The sequence below is a fragment of the Enhydra lutris genome, unplaced genomic scaffold, assembly GCF_002288905.1.
Source record: "Enhydra lutris kenyoni isolate GAN:26980312 unplaced genomic scaffold, ASM228890v2 scaffoldscaffold56, whole genome shotgun sequence".
Classification (NCBI taxonomy): Eukaryota; Metazoa; Chordata; class Mammalia; order Carnivora; family Mustelidae; genus Enhydra; species Enhydra lutris.
In genome coordinates, this window is record NW_019154140.1 from 1353485 (window position 1) to 1366192 (window position 12708).

The window sequence follows — 12708 nt, forward strand, 5'->3', positions numbered from 1 at the left end:
TGGTTCATATCCTTTTTAATTCATATTGTTCATTGCATTCAATGGCTATGACTAAGCTTCTGTCTGAAACTTGCATAAATACCCTTGTCTGAATACACTGCTTTTAAAAATTACACTTCTCATTGAATTATAGATAAGGGAAGATAAAAACACTAACAAAGAGCACCATAAAAGACTGATTAACTTCATTAAATTGAAAAATGGAAAGATACAGCTATAGTTAATACAGATTCAAAACAAACACAAATAATCAGTTCAGTATTTGAAATTATTTTAACAGATTTTTTTTAAATCAAGTGTAATTAGTCAGCTTAAAACTATTAGTCACCTTTTTAAAGGTATACACTTATCAGAGATCAAAGATCAAATAAAACTAGTGAAATTTAATCCCTTAATAATGGATTTTTTTAATGCTCAAAGGAAACCAAGATACCATATTTTTATAGGAATGCATTTCTTTTATATTCTGCAGTCTCAGAACACCAAAAGTACTTATCATTTGACAACCCGTGATAAAGCATTAATATACAAAATTGATTTCTGGGGGCATCATAAGGTCTGCTACATTAAAATGAACATAAACACTAAATCTTAGAATTCTTTAGTGAGTAGCTGTATCATGATAAACTGATTATACAGAAACTTCATCTGTCATGTTTACAGAAGAAACTTAGCAAATAATGCACAAAATGATAGCCCATAATGCCATTAGCACTTTGCTTACCATCAAGTTTGAGAAACACTGATTTTCAGGAAAAAACTTCAATTCCTTATCATTGCAGATCATCACCTTGACACAGCATATCATCACCACACTGATCCCAGCCTAGTCACTCTCTACCTTCACCCAGCACTCCACTCCTGAATAGCTCCACACCTGACCTCTCCATGGACTTTTCATGAAAAAAGTGTTTTTGTGTTGAAAACCCCTGAGCTTTTTTCTCAGGCAGCACTCTGCCCAGATGGTCCCTGCTTCTGGAAGACTCTTCCTCATTCAAGGCTCACTTTATTATTATTTTTTTTTATTAACATATAATGTATTGTTAGCCCCAGGGGTACAGGTCTGTGAATCAGGCTTACCCACTTCACAGCACTCACCATAGCACATACCCTCCCCAATGTCCATAACCCAACCGCCCTCTCCCTGCCCCCATCCCCCTGGCAACGCTCAGTTTGTTTTGTGAGATTTAGAGTCTCTTATGGTTTGGCTCCCTCCCAATCCCATGTTGTTTCATTTTTTCAAGGCCCACTTTAAAGGCCTCCTTTGAGTGAGGCACAAGGCTTTCCCTGGCACTTCAACGCAAACAAAACTCTCTTACAGTTCCAGTATAGCCTCTGTCATAATGGATTACAGTGAAGTATTTTCATCCTCATTCCTACTAATGAAGCTGTACTAGACCAGTCATTAGCAATAAAAAGAGTAAGAATCTAAAAAACAGAGGCAATCAGCTCTTTTCCTGACCCCGACACTTAAACTAGCACTCCTATTATTTACTTATGTTCTGTCTTCACATCCACATAAGATTAGGCACAGTCTAGCAGAACAAAGAACACATATGCACAAGAGACAAATGGTCACATATATTTCTCCCCAGGTATCAGTGAATTAACTGCATTAAGCAGTTAATTTTGCTCATTAAGCAAAATCATAAATCATAAATCTCATCTTCATTTGGACTTGCTCCAAGTTTTGGTCCCCAACATACTCATGGAGACCTGGTTCAGGCATCAAACTAGAGGTATCTGGGGCAAGGGAGGAAAAGAGGCAGTATAATTTTCTCAAACTCAATATAAAGCAGATGCTTAAATGAGGAAACCCCATTTACAAAGGCAACAAAGAAGATAAAATACCTAAACATAAACTTAAGATGTGTTCAAAATCTGAATGAAGAAATCTATTAAACATTCCTGAAAGAACAAATGGAAAGATACCCCTTGTTCTTTTTTTTCTTAATTTTATTTATTTATTTGAAAGAGAGAGTGAGAGAGCGAGTGGGATGAGGGGCAGAGGAAGAAGCAGACTCCCTACCAAGCAGAGAGCTCAATGTGGAACTCGATCCTGGGACTCTGGGATCACGACCCAAGCCAAAGGCAGATGCCTAACCCACTGAGCCACCCAGGCACCCGGATGGCCCTTGTTCTTCATTAAGATGTCTCAACACCATCAAAACGTCAGCAGCTCCTAAGTTAACATAAGAAACTAATGCATTCCCAATAAAAAGTTTTTTGAGTTAATGAGTTAGTATTTGGTTTTTTAGTTAAATGAATTCATATTTGTGGAAAAGTAAATATGCAATAGCTAGGAAAACACTGAGAACAGGCTCTGAAGAGGGAGTAACCTTAATAGATATTAAAACATAGTATTACCACAATGCCTTTATAACTAAAATAGTGTGGCATTAGTGCACAATTAGACAAACCAGTGGAACAAAAAAGAAAATTCAGAAACTACAAATGGAACTTTAGTATACAATAAAGTCGGTATCTCAAATATTTGGGTTAAAGATAGACTTTTAAACAAATGGGTGTTCTTTTTTTTTTTTTTTTTAAAAGATTTTATTTATTTGACAGACGGAGATCACAAGTAGGCAGAGAAGCAGGCAGAGAGAGGAGGATACAGGCTCCCTGCTGAACAGAGAGCCTGATGTGGGGCTTGATCCCAGGACCCTGGGATCATGACCTGAGCCGAGGGCAGAGGCTTTAACCCACTGAGCCACCCAGGCGCCCCAACAAATGGGTGTTCTTTTTGAATGCACAATGAGCATTCTCCAGAATAGGTCATATACTGGGTCACAAGTCAGTCCTTAAGAAGTATAAAAAGATCAAGATCATTCCATGCATATTTTCAGACCACAACGCTTGAAACTTGGAAGTCAACCACAAGAAAAAATTTGGAAAGACCACAAATACATGGAAGTTAAAGAATATCCTACTAAAGAATGAATGGGTTAACCAGGAAGTTAAAGAAGAAATTAAAAAATGCATGGAAGGAAATGAAAATGAAGACAGAACAATCCAAAACTTCAGGATGCAGCAAAGGTAGTCCTTAGAGGGAAAGATACCTCAGTACAGGCCTACATCAAGAAGCAAGAACTCTCTGGGACGTCTGGGTGGCTTAGTTAAGTGGTTGCCTTAGGCTGAGGACAAGATCTCAGGGTCTTGGGATCAAGTACCAGGTCAGGCTCCCCGCTCAGCAGGGAGTCTGCTTCTCCCTCCGCCCCTCCCCCCACTCATGCTAGCTCTGTTTCTCTCTCTCTAATAAATAAAATCTTAAAAAAAAAAAAGTAAGTCTCAAATATACAGCCTAACCTTACACCTAAAGGAGCTATAAAAGGAACAGCAAATAATACCTAAAGCCAGCAGAAGAAGGGAAATTATTAATAAAGATTAGAGCAGAAATAAATAATATAGAAACAGATGAATGAAACTAAGAGCTGGTTCTTGGAAAGAATTAATAAAACTGAAAAATACCTAGCCAGACTTATCAAAAAGAGAAACAACCCAAATAAATAAAATCATGAAAAAGGAGAGATCACAACCAAGACCACAGAAATAAAAACAGTCACAAGAAAATATTACAAAAAATCATATGTCAACAAACTGGGCAATCTGAAAGAAATGGATAAACTCTTAGAAGCACACACAAACTACCAAAACTGAGACAAGAAGAAATGGAAAATTTGAACAGACCCATAACCAGGCAAAGAAATTGAATCAGTTGCCAAAAATCTCAAAACAAAAGTTCAGGGCCAGAAGTCTTCCCAATTCTATCAAACATTTAAAGAAAAATTAAAACGTATTCTCAAATTGTTCCAAAAAACAGAAATGGAAGGAAAACTTCCAAACTCCTTCTACAAGGCTAGCATGACCTTGATTCCAAAAACCAGGCAAAGACCCCACCAAAAGGAAGAATTACAGGCCAATATCCCTGATAAACATGGGTGGAAAAATTCTGAACAAGATACTAGCAAATCAAATCCAACAGTACATTAAAAGAATCATTTGGGGGCTCCTGGGTGGCTCAGTGGATTAAGCCGCTGCCTTCGGCTCGGGTCATGATCTCAGTGTCCTGGGATCGAGCCCCGCATCGGGCTCTCTGCTCGGCGGGGAGCCTGCTTCCCCCTCTCTCTATGCCTGCTTGTGATCTCTTTCTGTCAAATAAATAAATAAATAATCTTAAATAAATAAATAAATAAATAAAAGAATTATTTGGGCACCCAGGGGGCTCAGTCAGTTAAGCAGCTGCCTTCAGCTCAGGTCATGATCCTGGAGGCCTAGGACCAAGTACTGCATCAGGCTCACTGCTCAGTGGGGGAGTCTGCTTGTCCCTCTCCCTCGCTCACGTTCTCTCTCTAATAAACAAAATCTTAAAAAAAAAAAAAAAAATCATTCACCACAATCAAGTGGGATTTATTCCTGGGCTACAGGGGTCATTCAATATTTGCAAATCAATGAATATGATACACCACATTAATAAAAGAAAGGATAAGAACCATATGACCATCTGAACAGATACAGAAAAAGTATTTGATAAAATATAGCATCCATTCTTGGTAAAAAAATGCCTAGGGCACCTGGCTCAGTCAGTTGGGTGTCCAACTCGATTTCAGCTGAGGTCATGATCTCAGGATTGTAAGATCAAGCCCTGTGTTGGGCACAGAATCCACTTGTCCTTCTCCCTCTGCTCCTCTCCCCACTCTCACTCTCTATCTCTAAAATAAATAAATAAATAAACTCACTAAAAAAACAACAACAACCAAAAAACCCTCAACAAAGTAGGTAAAGATGGAACATACTTCAACATCATAACAGCTATCCACAAAAGACCCAAAGCTAATATCATCTTCAGTGGGAAAAAACTGAAAGTTTTGATCAGGAACAAGACAGGGATGTCGGCTTTCACCATTACTCTTTAACATTAGTAATGGAATTCTGAGCCTCAGCAATCAGACAACAAAAAGAAACAAGAGGCATCCGAATCATCAAGGAAGAAGTCAAATTTCCACTATTTGCAGATGACATGATGCAAATGCCGGAATTGATAATACGAAGTCAGAAAAGTTGTAGGATATAAAATCAATGCCCAGAAGTCTGTTGCATTTCTATACACCAATAATGAAGCAGCAGAAAGAGAAATCAAGGAATCAATCTCATTTATAATTGCACCAAGGAATAAACCTAACCAAAGAGATAAAAGATCTATATCTGAGAACTATAGGACACTAATGAAAGAAACTGAGGAAGACACAAAGAAATGGAAACATGTTCCAAGCTCATGCGCTGGAAGAACGAGCACTGTTTAAATGTCTATACGGCCCAAAGCAATCATTTAATGCCATCCCTATCAAAATACCACCAGCATTTTCAGAGCTAGAACAAACAGTCCTAAAATTTTTATGGAACCACAAAAGACCCCAAGTAGCCAAATGTTGAAAAAGAAAATCAAAGCTGCAGGCATCACCATTCCAGACTTCAAGCTATATGACAAAGCTAAAGTCACCAATACAGTATGGTACCGGCACAAAATATAGACGCATAGATCAATGGAACAGAATAGAGAACCCAGAAATGGACCCTCAACTCTACGGCCAACTAATCTTTGACAAAGCAGGAAAGAATGTCCAATGGAAACAAGACAGTCTCTTCAACAAATGGTGTTGGGAACACTGGACAGCCACAAGCAGAAGAATGAAACTGGACCACTTTCTTACACCATACAGAAAAATAAATTCAAAATGGATGAAAGACCTAAATGTGAGACAGGAACCCATCAAAGCCCTAGAGGAGAACACAGGCAACAACCTCTTCGACCTCAGCTGCCATAACTTCCTACGAGGCATGTCTCCAGAGGCAAGGGAAACAAAAGCAAAAATGAACCATTGGGACTACATCAGGATAAAAAGCTTCTGCACAACAAAGCAAACAATCAACAAAACCTTTAAAAGGCAACCTACAGAATGGGAAAAGATATTCACAAATGACATGTCAGATACAGGACTTGTATCCAAAATCTCATAAAGAAATTACCAAACTCAACACCCAAAAAAACAAATAATCCAGTCCAGAAATGGGCAGAAGACATGTACAGACATTTCTCCAAAGACGACGTACAAATGGCCACGAGATGTTCAACATCTCTTGACATCAGGGAAATACACATCAAAACCACAATGAGATACCAACACCTCATACCCGTCAGAATGGCTAAAATTAACAACTCAGGAAACAACAGGTGTTGGCAAGTTTGTGAAGAAAGGGGAACCCTCTTGTACTAATGCAGAACGCAAACTGGTGGGAATGCAAGCTGGTGCAGCCACTCTGGAAAACAGTATGGAGGCTCCTCAAAAAGTTAAAGATAGAAGTACCCTACGATCCAGTAATTGCACTACTAGGCATTTACCCAAAGGATACAAAAAGTGATTTGAAGGGGCACCTGCACCCCAACGTTCACAGCCGCAATGTCCACAATAGCCAAACTATGGAAAGAGTCCAGATGTCCATCGACAGATGAATGAATAAAGAAGATGTGGTATACATCTACGAGGGAATAGTACTCATCCATCAAAAATAGTGAGATCTTGCCATTTGCAATGACATCGATGGAGCGAGTGTATTACGCTAAGTGAAATAAGTCAAAGACAAATACCGTATGGTTTCACTTATACATGAAATTTTAAAACAGATGAACATATGGGAGGGGGTAAGATAAAAAAGAGAGGGAGACAAACCATAAGAGACTCTTAACTATAGGGAACAAACTGAGGGTTGATAGAGGAAGGTGGTCGGAGAGGGACTAGATGGCAATGGGTATTAAGAGGGCACTTGTTATGATGAGCACTGGGTGTTGTATGTAAGTGATGAGTCACTGAATTCTACTCTGGAAACTAGTACTGCACTGTATGTTAACTAACTAGAATTTAAATTTAAAAATTTGAAAAGAAAAAGAAAGGAATGAGAAAGAAGAAGACAATAAATAAATAAATAAATAGACAGATGAGTGTTGAGAGAAGATAGCCATTTGGAAAAAGATCCATTCCTCACCCAATACAAAAGAGTAAATTCCAAACAGAGCAGAAGGCTACATGTAACAGATCACACAGTATGTATGTAGGTGAATGTTTCTATATGCTGAGTATAGGAAGAAAAAGGCTTTCTATGGGGCACATGGGTGGCTCAGTCGGTTAAGCATCTGCCTTCAGCTCAGGTCATGATCCCAGGGTCCTCGGATCCAGCCCTGCAGAGCGGACTCCATGCTCGGTGCAGAGCCTGCTTCTCCAGCTCCCCCTCCCCAATCTCATGTGTTTGCTCTCTCACTCTCTCAAATAAATAAAATCTCTAAAAAAAAAAAAAAAAAAAAAAAGGCTTTCTAATTGTTTTTCTTAAAGCTTTTTTAAAAACCTGATTACATAAAATTTTTAAAAAACAAATTCTTAATGGCAAAAAATGCTATAAACAAAGTAGAACTAGGAGAAAACCCTTCCAGCAGATATCACAAATAAAGGACTAATATCCACATTATACAAAGAGAGGAAGTAAAGACCAAAAAAACTCTCTCACAGTGATGGTTGCACAACTCTTAAAATACGTTAAAATCCACTAAATTATATACTTTAAATGAGTGAACTTTGTGAGATATAAATTATATATCAATAAAATCATTTTTAAAAACCTACAGGATAGGTACAAGATTTGAAAGAAAATTCACCAAAAAAAAGATATTAAATATATAAAATGATGTTCACTTAATTTATAAGAGAAAGGCAAATTAAAACTAAACTAAAAAAACGAAAAACGAAAAACAAAAAACCGAGGGGCGCCTGGGTGGCTCAGTCATTGGGTGTCTGCCTTCGGCTCAGGTCATGATCCCAGGGTCCTGGGATCGAGCCCTGAATGGGGCTCTGCTCAGCAGGAGGCCTGCTTTTCTCTCTCCCACTCCCCCTGCTTGTATTCCCACTCTTGATGTGTCTGTCTCTGTCAAATAAATAAATAAAATCTTAAACAAACAAAAACTAAACTAAGATTCCATTTCTCAGTTATCAGAATGGCTAAATTTTAAAAGCTTGAAAATACACTCGATTGATGAGGCTATTGGGGAATAGGCCTCCTCATAAATTGTGGGCAGGAATTCAAACAATCCCTCTGTAGGGGAAATCGGCAGTATCTTCAATCCGTAATTCCACTTGCAGCAACTTACCCTAAAGATACATCCCATCAATACAAATATACATATGGCAAGGTTATGCACTGCTGCGTTATTTAGAATTCACAGTTCACAATTTTGGAAACTACCAAAATGTTCAAACTTAGCGACTGCTTGAATAAACTCTGGTATATACACAAAATGCAGTACAGATATAGCTGTTTTTAAAAAAAAGAAAAATAAAGAAGGGGAGGGGGAATGGATGAAGCAAGCTATGGAGATTAAGGAATACACTTGCCATGATGAGCACGGGGTGATGTATGGAATTGTTGAATCACTATATTGTTTTTTTTTGTTTGTTTTTTTGTTTTAAAGATTTTATTTATTTATTTGACAGACAGAGATCACAAGTAGGCAGAGAGGCAGGCAGAGAGAGAGAGGAAGAGAAGCAGGCCTCCTGCTGAGCAGAGAGCCTGATGTAAGGGCTCAATCCCAGGACCCTGAGATCATGACCTGAGCCGAAGGCAGAGGCTTTAACCCACTGAGCCACCCAGGCGCCCCTGAATCACTATATTGTAACCTGAAACTAATATAACACTGTATGGTAACTACACTGGAATTAAAATTAAAAAACCAAAGAGGAAGTGATTTTAAATCCATGAATTTCTGGACTATTTTAAGTGAAAAAAATAAAAAAGAGTAAATAATATAAACAATATGCTACCTTTGTGTAAGAAAAGGTGGTTACAAAATATACGTATCTCTGTCATCTCTACAGGAAGGATCAATTAGAAAACAATGAAATCAGTAACCTATGGTGTAGGGTATTTGGGGTGGAAAGGGTGAATAAAAAGTGATACCCCTGAGTAGTTTTCAGTTTTTGAAATATACTAACATTTACCCTATCAAATTAAAGTTGAACCAATAAAGATGGAGAGAATAAAACCTTAAAACTGAAAGCATACTGAAACAAACAAACCCAACTGTATTCCAAATTAATAAAATAACCACACTGAGAAGCAGGATAAAAAAACTAATCCAAGTAACTGCTGAACACAATACTGAAGTAGTACATGCCCTCATGGTGAGGGGGGAAGGGGCAGGTAGATAATGGGAACAAATCCTTAACTTTTCTTAGTAGGTTGGTTTTTAGCAAAGACTAGACCATTTCTGAAATTATTTTAAATGTACTGGAGGATTACACAAATGAGGAAGTGTTTCATTTTATGAGTCAGGATTCTAAATGCGGAAGGCGATAAAACATGAAAACAGAGTAAGAGAAAGCAGGAAGAGCTCTGGGGAAACAGAACTGGAGGCATCAGTGTAACTACATGATTGTGTGTATAACTTGTGTGTGTACTGTGTATTTATATTTCCTAGCTCTGTCACTGAAGGGCTCAGAAGTGAAGACAATCTTACAGCAATAAGCATGCCCAGCACCCTGAGCCCTCTAAAAGAAACCAGAGCTCCTATGACAGATAGGTAATTTCAGGGTAGGACAGGGAAGGTAAAACAAGTTGAGCCTAGCATATTTTTTGAAAAAGATAATGAGGAGGTACCCAAAGTAGTGAAGGGAATATGTCAGATGGGCACACGAGTTTGGCAAAAGGGACTCCAATGGCCAAACTGGAAACAACTTAAGCATCAACACAAATAATGCATTATAAATCATCAAGAAAAAAATACCTATCAATGATTTCTTACTAATAATGTACTGGTCAATAAATCGGCAAAAGGGGATGGCTCTTCCTTACAGGAGAATGCTAAGTGCCAAAACTGTACAGAGAAGGACAACCAGGCCTGGACAATCATCAATTTGCAACTACCATAGTAAAGACTGGTTTAAACAAGAATCAACAATGGATGCTAAATGTAGCACAGAAATTCTGAAGAGGAGGATATTTATAGGATTTTAAAGAGTCTCCCCACAGACTGCTCATAAGAGGAAAAACAACTATATAGTGGAGAAACTGAACAACATTTTTTGTGAGTGATCAAAAGCAGCATCGCCCATGAAAGGCAGGTAGACAAAGGTGACTATGAATGTGATACCCTGAGAAGCTCACAGGGCTTACACAGTATTCTGACCAGGAGGGAATACTCTGAACCTAATCATAAGGAAATAGCAGACAGGCGAATATGAAGAATATTCTAGTAAGAAAAAAGATAAAGAGGCTCTATTCTCCAAAAATGCCAATGTCATAAAAGACAAAAACTGAGAAACTGTTCTATATCAAAAGAGAATATACATCAAAGTACTGTATCAATATGAAATTTCCTGAGTTGATACCTGTACTGTGGTTAATAAGAGAACACACCTGTTCTTACTGAAAACATTAAAATCTTCAAGGAGTAAAAGAGCATGATGTGTGCAACTTACATTCAGATGGTTGAGAACAAAACGTTATCTATACTGAAAGAGAACTGATGATAAACCAAATGAGGTAAAATGTTAATAACTAATGAACATGAGTAAAGGATATGGAAATTCTTTGTATATTCTTGCAAATACTCTTAAGTTTGTAAGAATTTCAACACAGACAGTTAAAAAAAGAAAAAAACACATTCTTACATTTCTCAGTGCTTCATAAATGGCTCTAAATGCTGGTTGTTTATCATCGTGGTAAACACCTCTGTTCCCATGAAGAATAAAGATTCCTTCTTCTTCTGCTTCCTGGCAATTGCTTCCATATATACAATGATCTGGTCGATAATTCCATTGACACGGAAAAACAAAAAGGCTTTCTATGTAAAGAAAAATAAAACAATGAAGCAAATAACCCTAATTCCACAGAATTAACATTTTGCAAAAATTTTAAACACACAGCTCTTACAGGAGAAGATTTAAAATAGTGAAAAATGTTTAAAATTTAGATCCTTTCCTACAAAAACAATATTAAGAAAAGTTTTTTTAAAAAGTTCTACTCTGTCTTAAACATAGTGATAATCACAAATATAAGCCAAAATTAAATAAATGTGTTTCTTTATTTACTAAATAATACCTATGATTTTTTACAAATGCGAAGAATTAAAGAAATTTAAATGATTACCTGGATTATGAAAAAAGATGATATTCAACAGATCTTGATCCCCCCATGTGATGTTAAGTTTGTATTTTTTAAGCAATGGCATAAGTATATCTCCCCATCGCAGCCGTACAGTTGTCATGTCATTCTGTTGGTAAATACATTAAGAAGATCCTCAGGCTTCCTTGTTTAATATGGCAGCACAATGGCAGTTCCCCATTCTTCCCTCAGTATCACAGAGCAACAAGAAGAAATGCAAACTTCTTCTGTTATAAAACCAAGTGACTCTAACGTAAACCTAAATGTGAGTAGGACTGTCCATTTAGGAGTAGGAAAGATAATAAAAGAAGGTATCTGAAGCTGGATGTAGAAGTAATAAAACTAATAAAAGTCAGGAAAGACTGGGAAAGAAAAACTAGGTGATAGTTTTAAGTACTTTGTAGATGATAGTTTTAAGTACTATGACCATGATCTCATCCTAAAACGCAGATCAGATTGTTTTAGTGCCTATGTCATATGTCTAGACAAAGTATCTAGGTCTATATCACAGTTATTGTGGATTCAACCTGTTAACATACAAAGTACTTGGACAGTACTTGGCACATGACATATCTCAGTGTTAGCTATCATTGTTACCAGGATCACTATCACTCTTAGACTGAGTTGCCAATCTTTCATAACTGACATTTCAAAGAGATCAATTTGAAACCAATAAATCAAAAACAGATTATGCATTTCATCAGGTGCCTTTTCAGCCTCTATAAAGTTGCTCAAAGTTCATTATTTTAAGACACAAAATCAAATACCCAAGGAAACAACCAAGTTGAAAGAGGGTCTAAATCTTGTGAATGTGGGTGAGAAGCAGTGGAGCTGAATACTAAGCCTTTCCAATTAATTTGACTCTTAAACTCTTCAGACTTAACCCAATATTCCTCAACACACAGTTTTCAGTGTGCACAGTGAATTTTTAAAACCCTTCACAATGGGGCGCCTGGGTGGCTCAGTGGGTTAAAGCCACTGCTTTCGGCTGAGGTCATGATCCCAGGATCCTGGGATCAAGCCCTGCATCCGGCTCTCTGCTCAGCAGGAGGTCTGCTTCTCTCCCTCTCTCGCTCTGCCTGCCTCTCTGCCTACTTGTGATCTCTGTCAAATAAATAAATAAAATCTTTAAAAAAATAAAATAAAATAAAATAAAATCCTTCACAATGTTAAGTACAGAAATTAAGAATAACATTTAGAAACCTTTACAGCAACTCAACAGAATGTCATGTCTATTTAATCTAATATTTTTCTAGTAACATATCATTTTTACAAAAGCATTGCCTCATGAAAAACTAAATTTAAAAAACAAAATTGATCCTTCATACACAGTCTGAAAGACACTGTTATATGCTATTCTAGGATACATAATAAACACAATGGGAATATAAACAATCTATCTTTTAAGAAAAGAGAGAATTCCAAAGGGGAAAAAGCTATATATTTAAACTAAATATTATCTGCTATAATTGTATTACTCTTGTGTGAAGTTTCTCAGAACAC

The 12708-nt window shown here is 37.2% G+C and overlaps 1 protein-coding gene across 2 annotated transcripts in view; it reads right to left on the minus strand.

The window, feature by feature from the left end:
- The window catches only part of LOC111157986 (glucoside xylosyltransferase 1), a 59406-nt gene that overhangs the window by 9382 nt on the left and 37316 nt on the right, over positions 1 to 12708 (minus strand). For both annotated transcript variants that reach the window (XM_022519761.1, XM_022519760.1), the window contains 2 exons: positions 11191 to 11314; positions 10713 to 10885 (listed from right to left, as the gene is read on the minus strand). In XM_022519761.1, coding sequence (XP_022375469.1) covers positions 10713 to 10885; positions 11191 to 11314 — 297 coding nt within the window. The remainder of the gene's footprint in view (positions 1 to 10712; positions 10886 to 11190; positions 11315 to 12708) is intronic.